The sequence below is a fragment of the Cydia pomonella genome, chromosome 15 (assembly GCF_033807575.1).
Source record: "Cydia pomonella isolate Wapato2018A chromosome 15, ilCydPomo1, whole genome shotgun sequence".
Taxonomy (NCBI): domain Eukaryota; kingdom Metazoa; phylum Arthropoda; class Insecta; order Lepidoptera; family Tortricidae; genus Cydia; species Cydia pomonella.
Window position 1 is genome coordinate 16598860 of NC_084717.1, and position 26600 is coordinate 16625459.

Genomic DNA, 26600 nt, shown 5'->3' on the forward strand with positions numbered 1-26600 from the left:
AGTAAGTATCTGTTATTAATGTTATTATTAAGATTACAATTTGTTATTTTTAAGGATAAATTTGACTCTAAAAACGGTTGTTTTATTTTTTCAATGTTTATTGCCAACATCAAATCCATTTCTTGACATAAAAACGCACAAACAAACCAAGTTTTGGTTAGGCATTCTTAATTATTATTACTTTCATTAATTAATTACATGTCCGAACTTGTCCGAATACCTACCGAAGTGAACCTGTCCTGACCTTAAACCTCAACAGATAACAAAGGATTAAGATAAGATAAGTCACAAGTAGCACAAACAAACCGTTTTCGGATCATACGCTCCCAGCATGCCAGCTACCTGCTCTGTTATTAAGGTTATTATTTTTAATAATTTATTAAAACATGCCAACATTTTTACCTTTTCAGAAAGCTTATGAGTTACGAAATTCATTTTTGTAATTTTTACGTGAACTGTCATAAACATTTTTTTGAGGAATCGTCCTTGATGTGAATAGAACCATTAAAAAATCTTAAACTTTTAATTTCTAACCTTTTATTTTTCAAGACTGACTTAATTGTTAGTCAGTTTTTTTAATTCAAAGTATTGCTGTGTTCACTGGCTACAAGATAAATAAAAAGTAATCATCCTAACGCATGTACTTTTTTTTTAATTGGCATTTTTAGGTCGCAAGGTGGCGTTTTTCCGGAAAAAACTTAAAACTCGTATAACTCGAAAACCATTAATTTTGGACCCCTAGTTGATAGGGCTAAAAACATTGTAAATGAGCTCTAGAATAACCCCTTTCAAGGAATAGGTCGATTTACCAGTCGCCCTGTATTTCAGTTAGTTAATATTTCGATGGAAAGCGGTGATAAGAGCGTGCGACTTGCAATCCAGAGGTCGCGGGTTCAAGCCCTGGCTCTTACCAATAAGTTTTTCGGAAGTTATGTACGAAATATCATTTGATACTTACCAGTCGCTTTTCGGCGAAGGAAAACATGGTGAGGAAACCGGACTAATTCCCAATAAGGCCTAGTTTACCCTTGAGGTTGGATGGTCAGATGGCAGTCGCTTTCGTAAAAACTAGTGCCTACGTCAATCTCGGGATTAGATACCCCAGGCTCCCATAGCTGTGGCAAAATGCTGGGACAACGCGAAGTTGGAAAAGAATAGGGTTGTTTCCATCTCCAAATCTTAGGGCAGAATTGTATCCTAATAAATTCTTTTGGATTATAAGAACATGTTAAACTACTTTTAGACCTGTAATGACGATATTTTTGTAAATATTGAATTTAAAATATCTTTTGGCACACGTCACGTGACCAAACTCGAAACGTCTTTGAAGATTCTGATGACGTCACAACTCTCGGATTGACACTGTTGACAGTTAGGCGATAAACAACAAATGACAAATGTCAGTTGCCAGTTCGTATCTTCTACGTGTGTATGTAGTTATGTGTCAAACCGTAAACTGTGACGTCACACAATTTTCAAAGAGCGTATTGGGCGCGAAAGCATCTGTCAAAATATATTTAGTTAATTTAACATATTTAAAGCCGTTTTTAGTATAAAAGTTGAATTTTAGGGCAACTTTTAGCTAATATAGAACGTAATACAAGCATTTCAAAAAATTGGAAACAACCCTTCTTAGAGAGTGTGAAAGAGAAAGATACCGCAATTTTGCGAATTTCGGATTCCGCGGTAGGCCCCCAGTCTCTCTCTATCTCTATTGGGCTCTCATGGAGCACTCCAGTAAAATAAAAATACTGACCAAATCGCAATTTACACCGCATTAAAAACCTTCTTCTTTAAAAAATTGTCTTCTTTGTAATGTAGGAAACTTTAGGCCTATTTTTAGTTCATTTACTTTAGACATATTTGTAAAAGGCTGTTTGTTTTCTAAATAAATTTTAAAATATATATATAATATACAGGGTGATTCATGAGACGTGAGCAGGACTAAGCCTACATAATCAGTAAATGTTAATGAACCGTTCATCATCATATTTAAGTAAAACAATCTCGCTTTATTTCTGTTATTTAACTTTTTGGGAAGGACAAATTTGATAATCTACAATCATGGACACCCTACAACACTTCATTAAGAAAGATAAAACCTCTTTAACCGTTATGACAGCAGTTTGATTATGAAGAAAACAAAATGTCACACTTGAGTGAGATACGATTTTTCAAAAGTAACCAGACATTCAATTTGTCACTTGTTATGGATAAAACAAAGAGGGTGACCATAAATGGCGTAAATAAATTAAAACATTTTTTTTGAACAGTAAAAAATAAAAGAACGTTAATCTCACAAATACTGGTACGAAACAGTTGCTTATAACTTACTGAATGTTCAAGCTTGATCCTGCTCACGTCTCCTGAATCACCCTGTATATCTATGCCTCCATCAAATCTATGATGATTTTGCCAATGTCAAGTTAAACCTATGCGTAAAACCAAGCGTAATAAAAATGTCACTGTCTTGTCATAGTTGTCATATTGACATTGACACTTGACAGCCAAATGTTTGCGAAATTACGCGCTAGTTCCGCCCGGTTGTTTCTTTCCTTAATAGCAAGTTAATTATGACTCCAACTATTTTAAAGTCTTTATTGGAACGCAAGTAAAATTTTTCTTCAGTGTTTCATCTTACGCTTACCTTTGAAACCGACGGCATGCCTCGAGTAAAACTAGACTACGTCGTGAGTTTTAGCAGCGAAGATTCTGTAAGTACATGTTATCGTCGTTTTATATCGTATCCCGTGTAAACCAATCCTTATTAATAGTGTTATAGGACGAGATTCACGGAATCGTATTCAAGGGCGCAACCTTAAGGTATTGAGCAATAAAATGCAAATTCATAAACGTGTTTCTACAGGTTAGGAGTTTGTTTATAATTTCACTAAGTGAATCATACTAACAGGATTGCAACATTTGCAACATTGATTGAGAGAAGCGAGTTTTTACTTTATTAGAGGATTTCAATTGCATCGTGATACACCTTATTTGGTAACCACACAACTGAAAACTGTAATAAAATTTGTATTGTGTTTATGTTACTATAAAATAAACATCAACTTAGCCCACCAAATATTGACAAAATGCGATTAAACGATCTTGTCAAAATTGACAAAAATAATAATCAAATTTGATGGCCTCCTAACCAAGTCTGTTGTGACCCTATGAAGCAGGAAGTCCTAGATTCTTATCCTGGGAAGAGCATTTATTTGTGTGTGTTTTCTATAAGTATAAGCATTTATTTATAACTGTATATCTATATATTATATTTATCATCATACTACCCTCAAGTGGTCCTTTAATATTATTTATTTATTTGAATATATGTAAAGCAATCTTTTCCTAAACTGTATGTTTATTGATAACAGGAAAATCCAGCAAGCAATTTACTAGCATATGAAGTGAGCAAGAAGAAATGGCTTTGCAAAGCGGGGGAGGCGTCCTGCTCAGTTGTACTGCAGCTCAACCATGCAGTTCAGGTATAAAAGACAGTTAATAAACTTACAGGTCCTTCCTGTCATTTCAAACTCAGAAAAACACACACAGTATGTGTTTTGATGGTGAGAGGCCTGGAGGAGCTTACATTTTAGTGTTGCAACAACCCTTGCCAATTATTTGGCACTTTAACCGAATTATTAGGCTGAATACGAACATCGGAAAACTTGCCGAATTACAAATAATTACTGAACATTCAGCCCATCTCTACTTTACACAAACAAGTTTGAATTTAAGCTCGAAGGTCAGGGCATAATATTAAAATTTTTATTGAGGATAACTAGACTCAAAATGGCATAAATTTTTCAATGTAAATAATTTTTGATGTTTCTTTGATTGCAGATTTCTACAGTTCACATTGGTGCATACCATGCGGCACTAGTAGAAGTCCTGGTTGGGCGCTCAGAGACTCCAAATAACCAATTTGAAGTAAGTACTTGCAAGGAAAATTTAAAATGCTCACTTCGTCAGTAGAAAAACGCGGCAAATTTAAAAAAATGTATGTGCAAAGAGATGACTTTGCATAGAAAATTTGAATTTCGCTTCTTTTTTAACAAAGTGGGTGTGTCTAAGTATACATTCATACAAGGTACCAATATTTTCATATAACCAAAAGGAATTTACGGTGTCTAAAAATGTACAGGATGCTAAAACAAAAATAATTACTTATCCAATAGCAAGCCATTCCTAGGTATTTCACTAATTCTATTTCAATAAGTATATGGTAACGATTCTAAAACCTAAAGGATTTATTTATTTATATTCCACAACTATTCATTGTAATAACAAGTATTATTTTCAGGTACTGGTCCCGTCCAGCGTGTTCCTATCGCCTATGGACTCGCGCCGCGGGACCGGCGTGGAGCGCGTGCGCTCGTTCAGCGCCGAGCAGCTGGCACCTGCTAAAGCTCAAAAATGGGATCGAGTTAGAATCGTGTGCTCGCAGCCTTATAACAAGCACTGTAAGGTAAGCTATCATTAGAGCTTGAACTAGCATTAATACTGTGCTTTATTGATTACCTCAATAATGCACAGTCTTTTTCAATCGTGATTTATTCTCAAATTATCACAACATAAGGTTTGTACTTACTGTGAGACTAGGGGCCAGTTGCACCAACCGCAGTGAACAGACTGATCAACGTCACGCAGCAGATCTATTAAACTTCCCATGCAATAAAATTTTGCGAACGCTTTAATGGTGACAGACGGTTTGGTGCAACCGACCCTAGATCGATTATGTATTGTTCCATAATTGAATTTAAAGGATTGTAATATTTTTATGATTATAGTTAGTATTTTAGTCATTCCGAGGACGAAGAGCTATGTATCATTCCGTTATACAGGGAGGACTAAACAATATAAAAAATATTACTGAGCATATTGTTAATCATTTTAACAAACTTTAACGTTTATGTGTCAGACCTAAAGGGAAATATTTGAACATAACACGTTATATTTCAGTAATGATGATTGAGATTAAATTTACCTAATTATAATATTTAATGTCATTTTGTAAAAGACGTCTTATAAGTACCAATGTCACGCCAACTTTGGTCTAAAACTGTGGTCTGCCTACCGTCCAGACAGAAAACTCAGACGGCCTTCACGACGACCCATAGACGAAGATCCCGCCGTCTGAGGCTTGTCGGCGACCGACAGACACTTAAGTAAGAATAATATTCCTAAACATTCTTTGTCAACATATTTTTGGTTCACCCTGTATTTATATATTTTTTTTCCAGTACGGCCTCTCCTTCGTGCACATATTCGAGTCAGACAAATCCGAGTCTGACAAGCCTTCATCGCCGCAGCTCGTGCCAGCACCGGCCGTACCTACTCGAGTAGCAGTGCCAGTAGGACAGTACTCCTCGGATGAGGATGATTTCAGGCCAGGGGAGCTGTTCGCTAAGCATCGACTGAGCGAAGGTAGCAAAAATACTGGTAAGGAACACTATATTTTTTCATCTAATACTGGCTCCTCATACGAGTACACAGCGGCGGATCCAGGATTTTGATTTGGGATGGTCTTGAACCCAATTCTGATAGGTTTAGGTAAAAACCCTAAAATTTTTCATCAAAGGATTCAGACGCTTTTGAGAGGGCCTTGAGCCCTTTTGTCACCCCCTTAAATCTAGTACTGTTCGTTCACATATACAAGTTACGCAAACTGCCATCAAATACTGTGTTTGCACCAGCCTTACCGTCCCGTGCCGTACCGTCTAGTAGCACTGCTGTAGCAGTGCCAGTAGGACAGTACTCCTTGGATACCTGGGAAATGCTAAGTATCTGAGCAAAGGAAGTAAAAATACTGATATGGAACAAATACCTAACACTTTAATCAAATCATTATTTTTAAAAGTGACTCTGGAGACCTAAAAAGTTGGTCCAGCTAAATATACAGTACAATTCAAGTATGCAGTATGTGGATTAGTGGATTTGGGGCAGGAAAAGCGGTGTGCAAATACTATAATTGCTATAATATCCCTCCTAACTCCATAAAAAGCACCGAATAAAAAAATTATATTATGTAGACTGTCTAAGTCGTCAATTTCTTTCACTCTTTGATTTGACAAACGGAAAGTACCTAATAGAACATATTGGTAAATAATGGCATTTCTATTAAGTTCTACCTTTTTTTACAGAAGCTCAAATACGACAAGCATCATCCCAAGCCCTCCGAAACATAAATGACACCGCAACAAAACTAGTTAAAACTCCCATAGCTAAAACCAATACCAGTCGAACCAACCAAACCAATGACTTCAGCACAAGCAGACAGAAAGACAACCTCATGTATACTGATGATGATGAACAACCACACGCGAAAATAGACTCTGTAGTAAAGAGGCATAAGGATGAGAAAGAACAAGAAACTAAAAAGAAAGAAGCTGTGCAAAATCTGTTTAGAAAAGATAAGGAACGAACTAACAGATTAGAGCAAGCTAGTAAGAACTTTAAAGAGTTTCTTGATGATAAAGAAGATAAGAAGAATTCAAGTAGTTCTAGAAGTAAAGACAATTCTAAAGAGAATGATAGAAGGAATAAAGAACTAAATAATTCTACAAGTAAGGATAGTTCGAGACATGAAGACAGAAGAAACAAAGATTTGAGTAATTCTAGAAGTCGAGATAGTTCTAAAGACAATAAAGGAAATACAGACAGTTTGAATAATACTAGAAATAAAGATAGCTCTAGAGATAATGAAAGAAGGAACAGGGATGATGGAAATAGTTCACAATCGCGGACAAAAGATGCAGGAGCTAGTGGAGATAATAGGAAAAGACAACACTCCGATGATAGGCAGAAAGGAAAAGGTAAGGTTTTAAAAATAGATGAAAGTTAACTTGGATGAGGTAAGATTTTTTTTATCAAAGCCTTTTTGTTCTTAAGGTTAGGTTAGTTATTTTTTCTCTATATTCTTACAATTAAGGAAAATATCAATGACTCGGGTAAAATTCGAACTTATGACCTTAGTATTTTAACCAACCAAACATATTCACCAAATCTACCGGTATATCGAAGCGTGCCCGATTGCGGCGATTACTTCCAACAAATTCGTGCTTTGAGGCTGCAGAAAATTCTGCACCTTTCAATTTTCATTTATTTTCTAAAATTAATTTTCTGCTGGCTTCAAATCTAATAATCTTGATATTTTTCCAAGAAATAGATGTGGTCCGCCCCGGGCCAGTGAGCTCCACTCCTCACACCCTGCTGGCAGGCGTGGTGTTCGCGCTGAGCGGCTACGAGAACCCGCGCCGGGCGCGCCTGCGCGACGCCGCCGCGGCCATGGGCGCGCGCTTCCAGCGCGACTGGAGCCCCGCCTGCACACATCTTATGCGAGTACTTTTTTTGCCTCTGACACAGGAGAACCCCACTGCCATATTCTGCGCCGCTCCACGCCACACCAGCTTCGAGGACGGACAACTTTTTTAGGGCATCGTCGCATCAGGCTGTCAAAGAAAAAGCCAAGGAAAGAAATACCTGGAGATTGCTTCACCGACAAGAGTGCTCTCTTAAATTTCTGGTGATGTCCTATTATCGCAATTGGACGTTCATTTTAGTATCTGGCAAAAAAAAACCAAGCTGACGTGTTTTGTTGGCTTACCCATAAATAAACCAACGGAGCGGCAGCTGACGCACACGAAGATACATCTCCCTAAACCACTTGAGTTCTTGATCGGGAACTGACCCAGCGTATTCGTCCGACTCAAACAAACATTTATTCAGCAAATAGGCGACAGGGGCACTTTTACATGTAATTTTTTAGGGTTCCGTACCCAAAGGGTCAAACGGGTCCCTATTACTGAGACTTCGCTGTCCGTACGTCCGTCCGTCCGTCCGTCTGTCACTAGGCTGTCTCTCCTGAACCGTAATAGATAGACAGAGTAGACAGTTGAAATTTTCACAGATAATGTATTTCTGTTGTCATAACAACAAGTACTAAAAAGTACCTTCGGTGGGCGAGTCCGACTCGCACTTGGCCGGTTTATTTACAATAAATAACAAAATACAATTACAAATATGGAATCAATTAAATATCAGACACTTTATTAGAGATGTATACAGTCTCTAATTGCAAAATTATACAAAAAAAATATATGATAAAAAATACAAACAACAAATACTAAAATTCTTTAGAGATGTAAGTCTCTAAGTGTCAGAAATAAAATATAATACAAAAAATGACAGTTAAAATATCCTTAGAGATGTAAAGGATCTCCAAGGATTGAATTCTTATACAAATAATTAAAAGAGGTGAAATTAACAAACAGACAAGAACCGAATGAAGTGTCTCACGTTAATGCCACTCAAAACTAAAGTTACATACTTATAACATAACATATTGCCCGTGTAAGCTTAAACAGACCTGTCTCCACTGACCTGACCTGTCTCAGATCCGAAGCGAAGCGATTATCGTCCTTCGAGGTACGATATTGTAGTTTTCAAATCCGCATAGCTTTTTTTCTGCTAAAGGAAAATAATCCAATTTTAGAGCGTAGATAATGTGCCATCTAAGCCACCAATGGGGTTTCGGACTTGTTAATTATTTATTTATTTTACTTTATTCGGAAAACCAAAAGCTTAAGTAACTAAAACTAATAGATATGTATCAGAGAAGCCAATAACAGGTTTCCACAAACAGGATACAAAGGTATTATTACAGGCTAGCACAAAATTAAAGATATTCTAAACGCCAAAACATGCTACGAGAAAAGAAAGAAGTAATTTATTTCTTATTTCAATTAAAAATTAAAACATATGATAATCAATTAAATTCAATTAAAAATTAAAACATATGATCTTCTGCAGGTAGGGGAGCAAAGAAACTAGATGCCATGAGGTTTTTAATTATTCCGGGTTTTATTAGATGTAGATCCAGTTGATCGTTGCTACAGTTCATTCATTGACCTCGAAGCTCGGACAAAGTATAAATTTTGACGATAGTTGGCATTGGTCGGTGGAAGTGACATGATAAGTCGGTAGTGTCTAGAAGAAGCTCTGGGGATACGAAAATTAATATTCATATCATAATATATGCTGTCAAAATGGCTGTAAAAATGGTAGCCGGATTTAAGCATCGGTCTTTAGTTTTGTATTTCATTGTATTCATATTGCAACATAGACTTCTTTATATTTAATCTTAATCAAACTCCATACTTCTACATATTAATATGTTTTTACACAAATGAATAAACTTTGTGTAATTTCCATACAGATGCGCCTTCCCAAACACGCCCAAACTCCGAACAGTCCGCAGCTCCCCATCTGGCAGCAACTGTATAGTGGTACTAGGGGAGTGGATAGAACAGTGCTGCGAGAAGAAAAGGCTGCTTCCGTGGCAGTGGTTCGCCACGGAACCCAAGAAGAAAGTCCAACCCCCTGCTGGCTGGGATGACGATGATAAGACTGCTTCAGGTAATTGCCACATCTTTTCATCCTGTTACCCTCCGCTGGGGTGTAGGGCTCGAATCATATTCTTCCACTGACTCCGGTCCTGGGCAGCTTGGGTAATCCTCCCACATCCTCAATACATCCAGCTCTTACTCCACAGAACGGTGCTAAGTAAAGGAGGATGGGCAGGTTTATATGGACACTGGCCCTTGAACCAAGAAGAATAAGCGACATACCATCGGAAAGGGTTTTTATATACTCAATTTTTTTGTATTGCGAGACTTCTCAAATCTCTGTTTTAAAAAAATTACACACAGAATCATAAAAAAACAAATAAAAACAAAAATATCGTAAAGCAAAATCATCGACAACCGCACACGATTGTTAACCGCACACGGTGTGCGTTAGGATTCCAAAGGCTTTTCTAGCGAGGTAGATCAAGGATTTAGCTCTTTTGGTAATGGTTGTGAGATGTTCTTCCCATTTGAGGTTTTCAGTCATTTTGACTCCCAAGTCCGTTTGCACTTTAACTGGTGTAAGTTTGGTTCATTCTAGGGCGTAGCTAAGATGTGGATTGCGGTTACCAACTTGTAGCACTGTACATTTTTCAGCATTCAGACTTATAAGCCATTCCTTTGACCATTTTGCTATCTCGTCTAGATCTTTTTGGAGTTGGTCGAAGTCGTGTAGAGGGTTATAAAATATTTTCGTGTCGTCGGCAAAGATACTGACGCTACAATGGAGATTATGCGGCAGGTCAAATGTGTATATTATATACAGCACAGGTCCAAGGACAGATCCTTGAGGCACACCGCTGTGAACTTCTCGCTGCTCTGACAGCGTATCACCAACTGTTACACAGAAGGTTCCTTCTCGAATTGCATAGCTCTCATACTTTAGATTTTATTCATATCTAAAAACTCTGGTTTCGGCACTGACTCACTCACTCACTGATGATCATCAAAACCCTTAGGGTACTTCCTGAAGTCCTAGGAAGCTGAAATTTGGTATGTAGGATAGTATTAACCTTTTGAACGCCACGCCTATCGTACGCGGCGCGTAATCGTGATCCTTGTCGGTACGCATGAAGGTTGATATTGGGCTGTAGCCGCGCACGTCATACGACATCTTTGGCGGTCAAAAGGTACACAAACAACAAAAAAAAAATCAAAAACTTGTAATTTTGAGCCTGAGGGTGGAATTTTGTATGGAGAATCAATAACCGCTGAACCGATTTAGTTGAAATTTGGTATGTAGTTAGAAGCTTGGCTCTACAAGATTGATATTTTTTAGACAGTGCGAACCTTATGGTTTCGTCTTGGTAACATTATACATGAAAATGTTTTTGATGGGATTAATAAGTCGTAAAATTCAACTATACCTACCCAACGAATTATTTTCATTTACAGAATACGACACTGACGACGAAATCGAGAAAGTATTACGAAAACAGAAGAAACAACGCACTGACAAATCTCCCTCCCCTCAACCAACCACCAGCAGGGATTCGCCCCAACCCCATTCAAGCAGAGACTTGGCTCCAAGACCACAAACCAGCAGAGAAAAATCACCAACACCTCATTCAAGCAGAGACTTGTCACCAAGACCACAAACCAGCAGAGAAAAATCACCAACACCTCATTCAAGTAGAGAAAAATCACCAAAACCACATACTAGCAGAGAGAAATCACCAAAACAGAGTTCAAGAAAAGAAAACCAACAAAAACGTACCAAAGAACGATCACACAGTAAAGAATCACCAAAACAAAAACGAAACCTCAACTTTTCTAACATGTCTTCAGACTCCGATGTAGCTTTTGTTAAAGATGAAAGAATCCAAGCTAATATTACAATTGATTCTGGAGATTCTACGGATGAAGAGAAACCAGTGGTCAAGGAAAAGATAGATAAGGCGCGTGTGTTACCAGATTTCTTCGATGGATATACGTTTGTGATCGATGATCGTGTGGAAGACGCTGGGTTCGATAAGGAGCTGCTGAACAGATATGTGAAGGCGTATGGTGGTGTTGTTATGGATGTAAGTATAGTTTGTCTGATTTAATTCAAAAGTTAAAATAGTATTTACATTTTTACTTCGATCGATGTGTTAGCCGTCCTGCCGCCTACTAATGAACTGCGTATTAGATTAATCGCGAAATGGAAGTACCTACTATAATAATGAGGAATTTTTAGCCTCTCCGAATCTCACCGATTATCGCTTGCGATTTGCAATACATTGCGGCATTTGATCGTGCGATTGAATTCGTTGCTCCTACCATAGAGAAATAAGAAGCAAGCATAGAGTGAGACTCTATACATCCGTTTTGGTACCAAAACGCTTATTTTCGTAGTCAACATCTAGCATCCAGTAGCAGAATTATCAGTACTGCTACTTGACAACAGATGATATGACGAAAGAAAATTCTAATGCTAACAATATTCAACTAAAATTCGTCGTTGAGAATGCCAAATCCGATGTGTGCGCGATTTTAATCAAATTAATTAATACCTTATGTACTTTGTGGTTAGGTAACTATTTGTTAATCAAAAATCGACGGATTTGGCATTCTCAACGACGTAATATTATAACCGGAACTCTATTTTCACTCCTTCTGCTTCTGCTTGTAATATTAGTTGTAAATACAATTTTCATCAGTCGCGACACCCGAGACATCTAGTGTCAAGTAGCGGTACTGATAAATTCGCTAACTGTGAAAATAATAAGCGTTTTGGTAAGAAAACTGATATTTGGAGTGAGCACTCTATGCTTACTTATTTTTCTATGCTAATGCGGAGCGTCGCGATTAAATGGGCAAGTAGATTAGTGAGTGTACAGCCAGGGCAAGCAGCGTGAGGAGCATAGTGTGGTGGGGGTATCAGTTACCGTTGGAATGAACAGACCTATAACTACGACTTAACTTTTGACGACCGATCTGGCCTAGTGGGTAGTGACCCTGCCTATGAAGCCGATGGTCCCGGGTTCACATCCTGGTAAGGGCATTTATTCGTGTGATGAGCATGGATATTTATTCCTGAGTCATGGGTGTTTTCTATGTATTTAAGTATTTATAAATATTTATATATTATATATGTCGTTGTCTAAGCACCCTCAACACAAGCGTTATTGAGCTTACTGTGGGACTTAGTCAATTTGTGTAATAATGTCCTATAATATTTATTTATTTATAACTGTTGCAGACGTCTGCAGTGGATTCGGACAGCGACATCAGTTTCGTGCTAAGCGCCGGCGCCGGTTACAGCAAGAATGGGCTTCGCGTGCGCGCCGACTGGTTGTGGCGGTGCCATGAGGAGAAACGGCTCGCTGATGTGGAAGATTATAAGCTCTAAGTCAAGGGACTAAGGTCTATTTTTAGTCCCCGGAAAGTCATTCCAGCTAACGAAGAGGGACACGAATCGATAACCTGGCAACCTGAACCCGGAAACCTGACAGCCAATAAGTTTGGAAACCCCTGCTGATGTCTGCTTAATCAACTTGAAAATTTGCTTCTTGCAAAGTAAGCTTGAAAAATTATTCCATTGTCGCTCAAAGCATTGGTAATATGGCAGAGCCTAAACTTTTAAGAGCACTTATAGATCGTGTCATTCACGAAGACGCGTGCGCGTATATTTATATTATATATTAACCTTTAAACGCCCCGCCTATAGTGCGTGAGGCCTTATCGGGAACCGCGTCGGAATTAGGGAGTGCTGACTTCGAAATAACCGTATATTTCGGTTTATTTTATACTCCAAATGTAGGAATCCGCTGTGTTTTTAAATAACGACTTCGTATTATTAGATTGCCCAATTAGATATGAAATAATTAACAAAGAACGAAAAAATACCGTTTTCGTACCCATGCAAAAAATACCGGTTTCCGATCCTTGCTCCCGGTACTGGTTTTACCGGGAATTCCCGGTTCTCGCCATACAAACTCCCAATCAGTACCGGGAGCATTCCCTAGTCGGAATGTACGAAGATTGACGCGCCGCACACTATAGGCGAAGCGTTCAAAGGGTTAAGGAACGACAAAAAATTTACCCTGACGTATGTAACTTGTTATTTGATTAATGTATTGTTGCTAGTTGTATATAAACGGTCTTCACACTGGATACTGATACTCACGCCGCTACGGTGTGCGAACGGGACATTGCTATACACGTGTATAACTATGTCTCGCTCACACACCGGAGGAGTGCAGATTTGAGCCAGTGTGATATTGCTTAAGGATTGAGATTTGCAGTGATAAACCAAACAAAATATTATAATAATCAATTTATTGACGAATAAAATGATTGTTTTTTATTCGCTATTTCAATTACACTTCACTTTTGTATGGATATTTATATTATATTGCGAAAATTGTATTTTCAAGAGACGGGACGAGAAATAATTGGAGACGTTACTGTGAGGTGAGGAGAGTAAGTTTCTCGTTGAGCTGGAGTTGGGTTTTGATTAGTTGGGCTAGGGTCACCACCTGGAAAGACAAAACATTTCATTTTAAAATAATCATAAAAAATAATTGCTTTCGTACACTTCCTTAACATTGTCTACATAGCTTGGCTTGAAACAGTTATTTTCAATCAACTTTTTATATTACTTAATAAATTGTAGACAGACTAAGTTTTTGGCAAAAATTTAATTTTTGGTTCAAGCTTTTATCGCTGACTTTACTTTCGTCGAACGTCATTCAACGCCATCTCTGGCATAAGCTAGCAAACATAAATCGTACTGGAAAGGTTGACGATTACTTTGACAACATACGCCATAGCACTAAGCGTTCTTGTCGCCACGAGCACGACTTCTTATGACGGTTTTATGAATTTTTGGCGTTGAAAGGATTAAATAAAAGGCTTAAATTCAATGACATCTAAAATGGGGTTAAAAGAAAAATTCCCAGTAATTACCACCAAACCGAGTTGGTGGTAACTAGTGGGTTTTTTTTTTCCCAGTAGTTACCAGTGGTAAAAGGTGGGATTTTTTTTCCCAGTAGTTACCACCAAGTTGTTACCAGTGGTAATCGAGTTGGTGGTAACTAGTGGGTTTTATTCCCAGTAGTTACCAGTGGTAAAAGGTGGGAAAAATATTCCCACGTTTTACCACTGGTAACAACTTGGTGGTAACTAGTGGTAATAACCCCTAAAATGGTATCAATAACGATAGAGTAGTATTTGTATGGTTTTATCGGGTGGGGTGCAATATATACCAGATCTTGCAAGGATTACTTTTTTAGGGTTTTTTTTGGATTACAAAGATTTTTTTTTCTGGAAGCTGTGGTGGCCGAGGGGATATGACGTACGACTTTCAATCCGTAGGTCGTGGTTTCAAATTCAGGCTCGCACCAACGAGTTTTTCGGAACTTATGTACGGAATATCATTTGCTATTTACCACTACCTTTTCGGAGAAGGAAAACATCGTGAGGAAACCTGCATACATATGTAAAGAAATTCAAAGGTGTATATGAAGTAGGGATTGCAATCCGGTCCGGCGGATCCGGTAATCCGGCCGGATCCGGCACTTTTCAGGAGCTACCGGATCCGGTAAAAATCACCGGATCCGGTAAAATAAAAAAAAACGCCTAAATACAGCACGCGCTGTGCGTTTCAGATGAGGAAAAGGCGCTGGATGCGAGGTATGAAGTTGAACAGAACAAAAAATTTATGAAAAAGTTTAAATTTAGTAAGATAAAAATATATTTATTATGACGATGACTGGGAACAGAAGAGGATTTCTTCTTCTTTCATGTTGGTGGCACGATATGACGATTACATAAATACTGTAATAGAAGGAAAAATTTAAGGATGGAAATGCCATGGAAGGCATTTGTAATTTATGCTAAAGAGAAGGTTAATGTTGTGTCATAATGTTGGGATAGGAGATTAAAAGTAAACAAATGAGCAGGATTAAGTCTGCGGTACTCAACCGACTACAGTTGGGCTCATCAATATGTGTGAATGAATATATGATAATATTGATAATTTATAGTTTTCTCCGATATATGTATATATATGATAAAATATAGATTCTTTTCTATTCAAATTTAAGAGAGAATTTATTGTCTTTACAATTTCATCCAATCTTATGCAATTTCCTTCATCTCCTGATACATGCTACTCTACGTCTAGCCAATGCTTTATTTGATCTATGTAACTTTTCTTAGGGAGTCCCTTTCCGCGATGGTTCTACATTCTATTATTTTTCGCATGTGATCGTCGTATCGTGTTTTGTTCCCTATAATTTGACCAATATACTTTTCTATAAATTAAAAAAAGGACAATTTTTTAAGTCATACAGTCTACTACTTTCTCGGACAAAAAATTAGAACAAGATAATACTCGCGCATTTATACTAGAGCGCATTTAATATCATAATTGGTTAAAAGTAAAATATCTTCTTTTGTTACTAGAATCAAAGAGAATTAAGAAGACCAAGAGTGCTCACTCCATACAACGGTTTTGTTACCAAAAATACTATTCTTTTCGTAGTCTACATTTAGCGTCAAGTAGCGGAACTCTCAGTACTGCTACTCGACACTATCACGACAAACAAAAAGTCTAATGCTCAACGATTTTCATCTAATATTATAACCAAAGTAAGCATAGGAGTTGAAAATATAGTTCCGGTTACTCTGGTTATAATATTAGGTAGATGTCGACTACGAATATAATAAGCGTTTTGGTACCAAAACTGATGTATAGACTGAGCACTCTATGTACTTCTTATTTCTCTATGCTAGAATGGATGTCAATACAAAGAATTCAATCAAAGAACAGTTACGAAAACTTGTCCTTTCAAGGAGCTCCACCCCACATCCTATCATCAGGCTTTGGAAACTAATCAAATATATAATTGTAAACGAAAATTTGAGCATTTGTGAATGGTTAAATATGATAAATTACCAATTTCAAATTTTGTTTTTAAAGTGATATTGATATTATGACACTTTTTACTACCAAGTTCTATTTTATTGTTAAGAAGTTATTGATTAACTTCAAATTATAGATTTAGGAATACGTATTACGCAAAAAATTAGAAAAATAAGTAATTTAATTAACTTTAATATCCCTATACCAAACCGGATCCGGTCCGGCCGGATCCGGCCGGATTATGGCCAAAATCCGGCCGGATCCGGCCGGATTGAAAATCAATCCGGTTTGCAATCCCTAATATGAAGTTCCCAATTCGCATCGGGCTAGCGGGGGGACTATAGTCCAAACCTCGCGCATAAGAGCGCAAAGCTGTTACACGGACGCCGTCACCGAAGCGTCAAAACTGAAATTGAAGTTTAATGGATGTGCACGTAGATTTATCTCGCTCCGTAGGCCGAAAGGGATTAATCTTCGGCATCGGAGCTACGGTGCGGACATATCCTTCATTCGCGCCAAATAGGTAAAACATTGGTCGGTGAGTTAGAGCGAGAGCTCACGTACCATGAGCAGGTCCTTGACGCTGTTGGCGAAGGCGTCGGCGAAGGAGTCGTGCGCGAGGCCGGGCACGGCCTGCGCCAGCTGCAGCAGCGCGTCCTCCACGTAGCCCAGCACCTGACACGCCACATTCCTCGAGTGTTCACGTACCATGAGCAGGTCCTTGACGCTGTTGGCGAAGGCGTCGGCGAAGGAGTCGTGCGCGAGGCCGGGCACGGCCTGCGCCAGCTGCAGCAGCGCGTCCTCCACGTAGCCCAGCACCTGACACGCCACATTCCTCGAGTGTTCACGTACCATGAGCAGGTCCTTGACGCTGTTGGCGAAGGCGTCGGCGAAGGAGTCGTGCGCGAGGCCGGGCACGGCCTGCGCCAGCTGCAGCAGCGCGTCCTCCACGTAGCCCAGCACCTGACACGCCACATTCCTCGAGTGTTCACGTACCATGAGCAGGTCCTTGACGCTGTTGGCGAAGGCGTCGGCGAAGGAGTCGTGCGCGAGGCCGGGCACGGCCTGCGCCAGCTGCAGCAGCGCGTCCTCCACGTAGCCCAGCACCTGACACGCCACATTCCTCGAGTGTTCACGTACCATGAGCAGGTCCTTGACGCTGTTGGCGAAGGCGTCGGCGAAGGAGTCGTGCGCGAGGCCGGGCACGGCCTGCGCCAGCTGCAGCAGCGCGTCCTCCACGTAGCCCAGCACCTGACACGCCACATTCCTCGAGTGTTCACGTACCATGAGCAGGTCCTTGACGCTGTTGGCGAAGGCGTCGGCGAAGGAGTCGTGCGCGAGGCCGGGCACGGCCTGCGCCAGCTGCAGCAGCGCGTCCTCCACGTAGCCCAGCACCTGACACGCCACATTCCTCGAGTGTTCACGTACCATGAGCAGGTCCTTGACGCTGTTGGCGAAGGCGTCGGCGAAGGAGTCGTGCGCGAGGCCGGGCACGGCCTGCGCCAGCTGCAGCAGCGCGTCCTCCACGTAGCCCAGCACCTGACACGCCACATTCCTCGAGTGTTCACGTACCATGAGCAGGTCCTTGACGCTGTTGGCGAAGGCGTCGGCGAAGGAGTCGTGCGCGAGGCCGGGCACGGCCTGCGCCAGCTGCAGCAGCGCGTCCTCCACGTAGCCCAGCACCTGACACGCCACATTCCTCGAGTGTTCACGTACCATGAGCAGGTCCTTGACGCTGTTGGCGAAGGCGTCGGCGAAGGAGTCGTGCGCGAGGCCGGGCACGGCCTGCGCCAGCTGCAGCAGCGCGTCCTCCACGTAGCCCAGCACCTGACACGCCACATTCCTCGAGTGTTCACGTACCATGAGCAGGTCCTTGACGCTGTTGGCGAAGGCGTCGGCGAAGGAGTCGTGCGCGAGGCCGGGCACGGCCTGCGCCAGCTGCAGCAGCGCGTCCTCCACGTAGCCCAGCACCTGACACGCCACATTCCTCGAGTGTTCACGTACCATGAGCAGGTCCTTGACGCTGTTGGCGAAGGCGTCGGCGAAGGAGTCGTGCGCGAGGCCGGGCACGGCCTGCGCCAGCTGCAGCAGCGCGTCCTCCACGTAGCCCAGCACCTGACACGCCACATTCCTCGAGTGTTCACGTACCATGAGCAGGTCCTTGACGCTGTTGGCGAAGGCGTCGGCGAAGGAGTCGTGCGCGAGGCCGGGCACGGCCTGCGCCAGCTGCAGCAGCGCGTCCTCCACGTAGCCCAGCACCTGACACGCCACATTCCTCGAGTGTTCACGTACCATGAGCAGGTCCTTGACGCTGTTGGCGAAGGCGTCGGCGAAGGAGTCGTGCGCGAGGCCGGGCACGGCCTGCGCCAGCTGCAGCAGCGCGTCCTCCACGTAGCCCAGCACCTGACACGCCACATTCCTCGAGTGTTCACGTACCATGAGCAGGTCCTTGACGCTGTTGGCGAAGGCGTCGGCGAAGGAGTCGTGCGCGAGGCCGGGCACGGCCTGCGCCAGCTGCAGCAGCGCGTCCTCCACGTAGCCCAGCACCTGACACGCCACATTCCTCGAGTGTTCACGTACCATGAGCAGGTCCTTGACGCTGTTGGCGAAGGCGTCGGCGAAGGAGTCGTGCGCGAGGCCGGGCACGGCCTGCGCCAGCTGCAGCAGCGCGTCCTCCACGTAGCCCAGCACCTGACACGCCACATTCCTCGAGTGTTCACGTACCATGAGCAGGTCCTTGACGCTGTTGGCGAAGGCGTCGGCGAAGGAGTCGTGCGCGAGGCCGGGCACGGCCTGCGCCAGCTGCAGCAGCGCGTCCTCCACGTAGCCCAGCACCTGACACGCCACATTCCTCGAGTGTTCACGTACCATGAGCAGGTCCTTGACGCTGTTGGCGAAGGCGTCGGCGAAGGAGTCGTGCGCGAGGCCGGGCACGGCCTGCGCCAGCTGCAGCAGCGCGTCCTCCACGTAGCCCAGCACCTGACACGCCACATTCCTCGAGTGTTCACGTACCATGAGCAGGTCCTTGACGCTGTTGGCGAAGGCGTCGGCGAAGGAGTCGTGCGCGAGGCCGGGCACGGCCTGCGCCAGCTGCAGCAGCGCGTCCTCCACGTAGCCCAGCACCTGACACGCCACATTCCTCGAGTGTTCACGTACCATGAGCAGGTCCTTGACGCTGTTGGCGAAGGCGTCGGCGAAGGAGTCGTGCGCGAGGCCGGGCACGGCCTGCGCCAGCTGCAGCAGCGCGTCCTCCACGTAGCCCAGCACCTGACACGCCACATTCCTCGAGTGTTCACGTACCATGAGCAGGTCCTTGACGCTGTTGGCGAAGGCGTCGGCGAAGGAGTCGTGCGCGAGGCCGGGCACGGCCTGCGCCAGCTGCAGCAGCGCGTCCTCCACGTAGCCCAGCACCTGACACGCCACATTCCTCGAGTGTTCACGTACCATGAGCAGGTCCTTGACGCTGTTGGCGAAGGCGTCGGCGAAGGAGTCGTGCGCGAGGCCGGGCACGGCCTGCGCCAGCTGCAGCAGCGCGTCCTCCACGTAGCCCAGCACCTGACACGCCACATTCCTCGAGTGTTCACGTACCATGAGCAGGTCCTTGACGCTGTTGGCGAAGGCGTCGGCGAAGGAGTCGTGCGCGAGGCCGGGCACGGCCTGCGCCAGCTGCAGCAGCGCGTCCTCCACGTAGCCCAGCACCTGACACGCCACATTCCTCGAGTGTTCACGTACCATGAGCAGGTCCTTGACGCTGTTGGCGAAGGCGTCGGCGAAGGAGTCGTGCGCGAGGCCGGGCACGGCCTGCGCCAGCTGCAGCAGCGCGTCCTCCACGTAGCCCAGCACCTGACACGCCACATTCCTCGAGTGTTCACGTACCATGAGCAGGTCCTTGACGCTGTTGGCGAAGGCGTCGGCGAAGGAGTCGTGCGCGAGGCCGGGCACGGCCTGCGCCAGCTGCAGCAGCGCGTCCTCCACGTAGCCCAGCACCTGACACGCCACATTCCTCGAGTGTTCACGTACCATGAGCAGGTCCTTGACGCTGTTGGCGAAGGCGTCGGCGAAGGAGTCGTGCGCGAGGCCGGGCACGGCCTGCGCCAGCTGCAGCAGCGCGTCCTCCACGTAGCCCAGCACCTGACACGCCACATTCCTCGAGTGTTCACGTACCATGAGCAGGTCCTTGACGCTGTTGGCGAAGGCGTCGGCGAAGGAGTCGTGCGCGAGGCCGGGCACGGCCTGCGCCAGCTGCAGCAGCGCGCGCCCCGCCTCGTCGCGCGGCGCCGCGCGCCCCGCCAGCACGTCCTCCACGTAGCCCAGCACCTGCCACACCACATTCCTCAAGTGTTCACATGGCTTCCAATTAGGTCGGGAAAAACTACGTATCCGGTGCGATGAGTGAAGATATGTAAAGGAATTTCTTAGTCTTACACGAGTAGACCTGTAAAGCAACCTGCTTTGGTTTTAAATGTAAACGAGTTCCTGTTGATATCAAGAAATTAGTCCCATGCACAACATCACATTTATTCTTCTTTTCTAAATTGCCTAAATTTCATTTCATGACCACAATCAAACCATTTGTCTATCCGATTACGTTTAAATATTCGAAATGTACTGGGCACCCGGGGAAGTTTTTATATTTTTCAATTTAAAACTTTTGATTTATTTCTAAGTTTAAAACTTAAAGTAAAATTTTGCTTGTACAACTACATGGGGAACTTACTAGTATAGTAATATCTTCCACGACAATCGATCCGTACAACATTGTTTTTAAGGGTGAATCAACATGCTTGTGTTATTATCCTGCCCCGTTGTCCCAGAAAGGATACTGGCACAGTTTGTTGGAAGAGATTTTGTATGACGATTTACTAACATGCTCAGTAGATGGTCTGTTATAGAAATGGCATAAAACTACCACAAAAATGCATTTTCGATACATTAAAATACCATAAAATCAGGATTTCATGAGTGATTGTCCAAACGACTGAAAGTACCTGGTCCAGCAGCGACGCCAGCTTGGTGGCGGCCTCGGCGACCAGCGCCAGGTCGGGCGCGGGCTGCACCTGCCGCGAGCGCCCGCCCGGGCCCATCGTCTTTTGGCACAGCTGCAGACCAACAATCTGGAAACAAATACAACACAGTTGTTTTAATAAAAAATAATAATACACATCGTATAGCTATTTACTACACAGAAAAATCTAGATATTGAACTGATATAACCCAGCAAACGAAAAAACATAGAAGACTAACGTCAAGCAAAATGCTTTGCTCGAAAGAATGAAACGTATAGCTGAGTCGGCACCCTTTTGTTGTTGCTGCAATACACACATTGTAACTACTACTATTCCACTATTCCTGTTTGTTTATAAGATTCTGTATTTTGTTTAATTGATTGTGTACTTTGTTCATTGTTTATTTCTCTGTTTGCATATGTGTTTTTAAATTGTGTGTATTTGCAGCAAACAAATAAACGCTTTATCTGTCTGTCAAAATATCAACGTAAAAGTGGCCCCACTATTACGAACCAATACTAATAACGGACCAATTGCAACTCGTCAAAGTTCAGGTCTTATTTTCTTTGACGAAACTTCAGTTGACCATGATTAGTCAATTTAAACCACCCGAACTACGATTGGTCTTTTATAAAATGAGGCGCTGTGATTGGCTGTAGCGTTGTCACTTGAAAATACATGTCAATGGAAACCAACTCTAGATAGACGGTTTCATGCAATATAGACTAGTTTTAAAAGCAATATTTTTATATGATAATTTATAATTTAAAAGCTTATTATTTGTTCGTTTATCGCACGTGTTTAAAGGCAATTAAGCCTTCGAACCAATTAATATTGGTTGGAAATGCCACGGGTTGAATTTTAGAATTTTTCATCCGATCAAGGTGAAAAACCATATCTGAGGATCCGAGCTGCCCTTCATTATGATTCTGAAGTCATATTTGGTAAAAGTGCCCTCCATCTTGAATCTAACGTCCGACATCTTGAATATCTCCATTTTTGCTCTTATCATGATCATCATCCATCATATAACAGCAAACACGGAGAAATTTAAGGTGCGGGCGTTTTTGCCAAATTTGACCTCAGAATCATAATGAAGGGTCGCTCGGATCCTTAGATACCTATTTTCATCTCAATCAGAGCCAAAATGCAGAAATCCAAGATGGCGGGCGTTTGTTTCATATTCATTATAACGGTCCTCTAGGATCCTCAGATATCGATTTTCATCTTGATCAGAGCAAACATGCAGAAATTTGTATTGAACACGTCGTCATAGGAACAGTTTGTATGGGAAAATATCATTGTTGTTTTTACTATTTTCCTGTCATTGTTTCCATATTTTTTCACCGTTCAAACTGTCCCTGGACCTAGAAATATTCCAATAAGTACCAAAATTAGCCAAATAGGACCAGCCGTCCGCGAATTTCGAAAAGTTATAAATAGCAGCGAGATACCGGGAATACACATAAAAAACCACAACCTACAACGGCGATTCGTATTTACTATCACAAATTTAAATTAATAAAATAACAACCTGAACAAATTAAAAATGAAAGTTTCTTAATATCACTAGTTGTCTAAAGTGCATAACATCATCCCCATATAAAGCCTGTCATGATCAAGAGAAATGACAATAATATGATCCTCTATACCTGAAAAGTAATCCCATATTTTTTCCAGTGTTGGTTGGAACGACTAGCACATCATTTATCCGCACAGTAAGGCACATTTCTTTTGTTAAAGATATAATTTGAATACTTCTTACTATGACTGTCACAACGGGCCGCCATTTGCGAACTAAATAGCTCCGCGGCACAAAGTTGACGCCCCGCCCGCTTTGGCACAATGTGTGTGGGGTAATTTTGCAGAGCTAGTTTGGCATCTATGTTTATTATCAATCGCTGATATAACCACTGTTATTACTTATTATAGAACATACTTACATTCAAGCACATACTTTTATTGTTATGCTCGCAACATTCATGTGAGTCGTATTTGTGGATGACAGTAGACATGCGCGAAACAGTGCTTCAAAAAGTAATGCTATATCACATCACTTTTTCGAAAACGTAATGTTACACTGAGATATCACATCACTTATCACTCGAAACGAAACATTTACCCGAACGAATACAGCGCGCGGGCGCGCGCGTGATGGCAACGTCACACTCATCACAGTACCAACTACATTACGCAGCGAGTGGTAGGACTCTAGGGCGTATCATATCGGCGCGTCGATCTATTACGCATTGCGTTTTGTCACCGCCATGTGATAGATCGCTTTTGTTAATGTTTTTATTTTTATAGTCGTAAAATATGCATCATAGATAAAAAATAAAAGAAAATATCTGTTAATTAATGAGATAACGCCATCGAGAGTCACTAGGTAGTATTTTTATTTGGGTATATCAATAAAATTATTATATGATACTGATACGAGAATGTACTGTAAACACTAGCTCACTATTAAATTAAAGATAAATAAGTAACTTCACTCGTGCTTAATTTAGTTTGCCGCGAAAGTCAACCAAACCAAACATTTCACAACAATAATAAACAGTAAATACGTTTTTGTTCGTCAAATTCAAACTCGCAAGCGAATTATCATTTAGCCGCATACTTATAGGTAAAATACTAAAAACATTGTAAGCTCTATGGTAACGCATTACAGTTTTAAATCGATTGCAGGTGCAAAAATCCGTTATCGTATCAATTTAATGAAATTTGCAATAACTCAAATGCGACTGCTACCGACCGGCCGAGCGGACCGATCCGAAGTGTTCCGAAAGCATTGCGGAATGAGAGCGAGCGAGCAGTGAGTGCGGGTGCGAGCGGGATAGCAAAGTAATGATAGCATGGCAAACAAACATCATACATCACACCAATCACACCATCACGTCTCATTGCTCATTATACATTACGCGGATTGTACTTGAACGGACCTTTCGTACCGACTACCGGCGCGTCAATCTATATTGATGCTTTACGAGTTTACGCGCGCTTCGGCCAGTCATGTGCTCGAGTGATGTTTGAAGTAATGCTTGGTTTCTCGGAGTGATGCGTAATGCAATATTACGCGTTTGAGTGATATCTCATTTGTGATGTTACGCGCATTACTTACACATGTCTAGATGACAGACAAGTGGTTGGTCACTTTGTTACCAGTAGTATGTCCACAAATACTTACACAAATGACTGGATCACTGATGAACATAAGAACATACCTCAGGCTCGTAACTAGTGAGTGTGACGTCAATAGGCGTGAACATGCACCCCTGCTTCCCACGAGGCACGCCGAGCGCCACGCACACATACGCACGGAGCCCCATGCGTGCGCCCTGCAGTGACGTATCCAGCGTCACGTGGACGGGCTCGCGGCACTCGCGTGAATAGTACTCGTGGATTACAGAGGAGTGGTTGGTTACTTCATTTCCGGTAGCCCACCAGCCTAGAATGTAATAAATAAATATTACAGGATGTTATCATACAAATTGACTAAGGCCCACAGTCCATAGTAAGCCCAATAAGGCTTGTTTTGTGGGTAGTATGACTCAGGAACAAAATATTTATGCTCATCACACAAATACATGCCCTTTTCAGGATTTGAAACCAGGACCGTCGACTTCATAGGCAGGGTCAATACCAACTATAATGCAAATTATACTTACTTCTATGATCTGAGCGCTTGCCACAGTAAATCACTCAGACAATGAAAACAAACAAGAATGAAATTTCCTATTTTTTTTGCCAAAATTAAACAAGCAATTTTCAAGTTATTTATTGGCCTAGAATTTCTACTTCTGAGCAATGACCTATCTTCTATCCGGATCTTAATTCATTGTTTCAGCTCCTAGAGCCAAACCAAGATAAGTTGGCAGCAATTTTGAAAGCCCAGACTCCAGACAGTTCAAATATTATTTTAAACATCAAAGTTCTTTGAAATTTGGCTTACCACTTGCACAAGCTGGGCTATCAAAATCGTTGCCAAATTAGTTTGGTCTTACTCTATTAAATCTGTCAGTCATATGGAGTGATTAGCAAGGATGGTGCCACACAGGGTCAATGATCTCAATCAATATTATAATATTGGTGTCCAGTTCTCCTCGGGAAGTCACCTAGTGACCTAGTGACCTGAGATGTGTAAATATGGATATGCCTGGGGATTTGCATTGTATTACTTCTTTCTAGAATGTTTCTAATGTAAATAAGTTAATTAAATAAATTTAAATTACAGTATAATAAGGAACAGGGGTGAAGATTTCACCATATAATAAAACAAAATATTCAAAATAGTTATATACACTGTTTTTTTTTTCCGTTGAATTCAAGGGTGCATTCCTGAGCTTAAATTAAGTAACTGTCTCAAAGACACTGGTATTCTAATTAGCTCCATTTCGGAGATAATCTATAATTTATTTTTATGATATAAAACCCCTACAAGCGTGTACACTTGCCTTAGGGCCTGTTTACATATTGATTAGTGTTTAGTACAAGTACATTTCCTACTAAACAGAAGTATCATCTCGGACTTTCGATTTTCGAAATGACATTGATATGTCTATGTTTCAATTGTTTGGTTTAGTTAAATGTGATGCCCCATGATATTAAATTCTAAGTTTATTAGGCTAATAATTCTTAACAAGCCAAAATTATTAGGTTAAACATTAAATTCATAATTTCCCTCTTCCCATTTCCTCATCAGGAAATATCATTGTTATATTAATATTGAATGCCAGCAAATAAACACGACATCAACTGTTTTTGTTTAGTAAGCACTTACCTACAATGTTCTCTGTGGCGTTTACGCGCCTGTTCAGCTCGTAGACGTCCATGGCGTAGTTGAGCTCGGCCTCTACCTGGTCTGCGTGCTCCTTGTGAGGCACGCAGAAGCAGTTTGTAACTTCCACCACCCCTTTGTCACAAGTTCCTGGAAGTTACACACCAACATTCATAACCTCAAATGTACACTTAAAATTATAAAAATGTACTAGGATTTCATTTGTAAATGCTATGGAAACACAATATATGCACAATAAAAATCACTTTTAATACGAATGTTGTTTGTAATATGAAGAAATCAGTAAATACACGCAAGATAAAACGCATGACGTCGGCACAACAACTTATCAAAATATTCCACTTTGAGGAACATCAGCCGATGGAAACAATAATTACCCAATAAAGTCCCGATAACCCGGTGCGAGTCCGCATTTCGGCGCTCGTATGCATCAACAATTTGAAATAATACTACAGGATGAACCTTGACAACCAGATTGAGCGCCATTTTGGCTCGTTTGAAAGGTACTAAGGCTGTTTTTCACCTCCTACAACTCA

At 42.0% G+C, this 26600-nt stretch overlaps 2 protein-coding genes across 3 annotated transcripts; one reads left to right on the plus strand and one right to left on the minus strand.

Annotated features, from left to right (window-relative positions):
• The first annotated feature begins 2431 nt into the window (after positions 1 to 2431).
• LOC133526011 (DNA repair protein XRCC1) lies at positions 2432 to 13698 on the plus strand. 2 transcript variants are annotated; one of them, XM_061862474.1, is made up of 10 exons: positions 2432 to 2714; positions 3375 to 3485; positions 3844 to 3930; positions 4304 to 4468; positions 5244 to 5442; positions 6144 to 6815; positions 7163 to 7337; positions 9218 to 9417; positions 10803 to 11431; positions 12592 to 13698. In XM_061862474.1, the coding sequence occupies exons 1-10, from the start codon at positions 2664 to 2666 to the stop codon at positions 12739 to 12741; spliced, it is 2439 nt and encodes an 812-aa protein (XP_061718458.1). In that variant the 5' UTR covers positions 2432 to 2663; the 3' UTR covers positions 12742 to 13698. The 2 variants fall into 2 exon arrangements, with proteins under 2 accessions (XP_061718458.1, XP_061718459.1); XM_061862475.1 differs by having other exon boundaries at positions 7169 to 7337.
• LOC133526012 (eukaryotic translation initiation factor 3 subunit F) lies at positions 13656 to 26600 on the minus strand. The gene is made up of 6 exons (XM_061862477.1): positions 26442 to 26600; positions 26047 to 26193; positions 24491 to 24714; positions 21249 to 21374; positions 20425 to 20577; positions 13656 to 13870 (listed from the first exon to the last, which is right to left on the minus strand). The coding sequence occupies exons 1-6, from the start codon at positions 26548 to 26550 to the stop codon at positions 13796 to 13798; spliced, it is 834 nt and encodes a 277-aa protein (XP_061718461.1). The 5' UTR covers positions 26551 to 26600; the 3' UTR covers positions 13656 to 13795.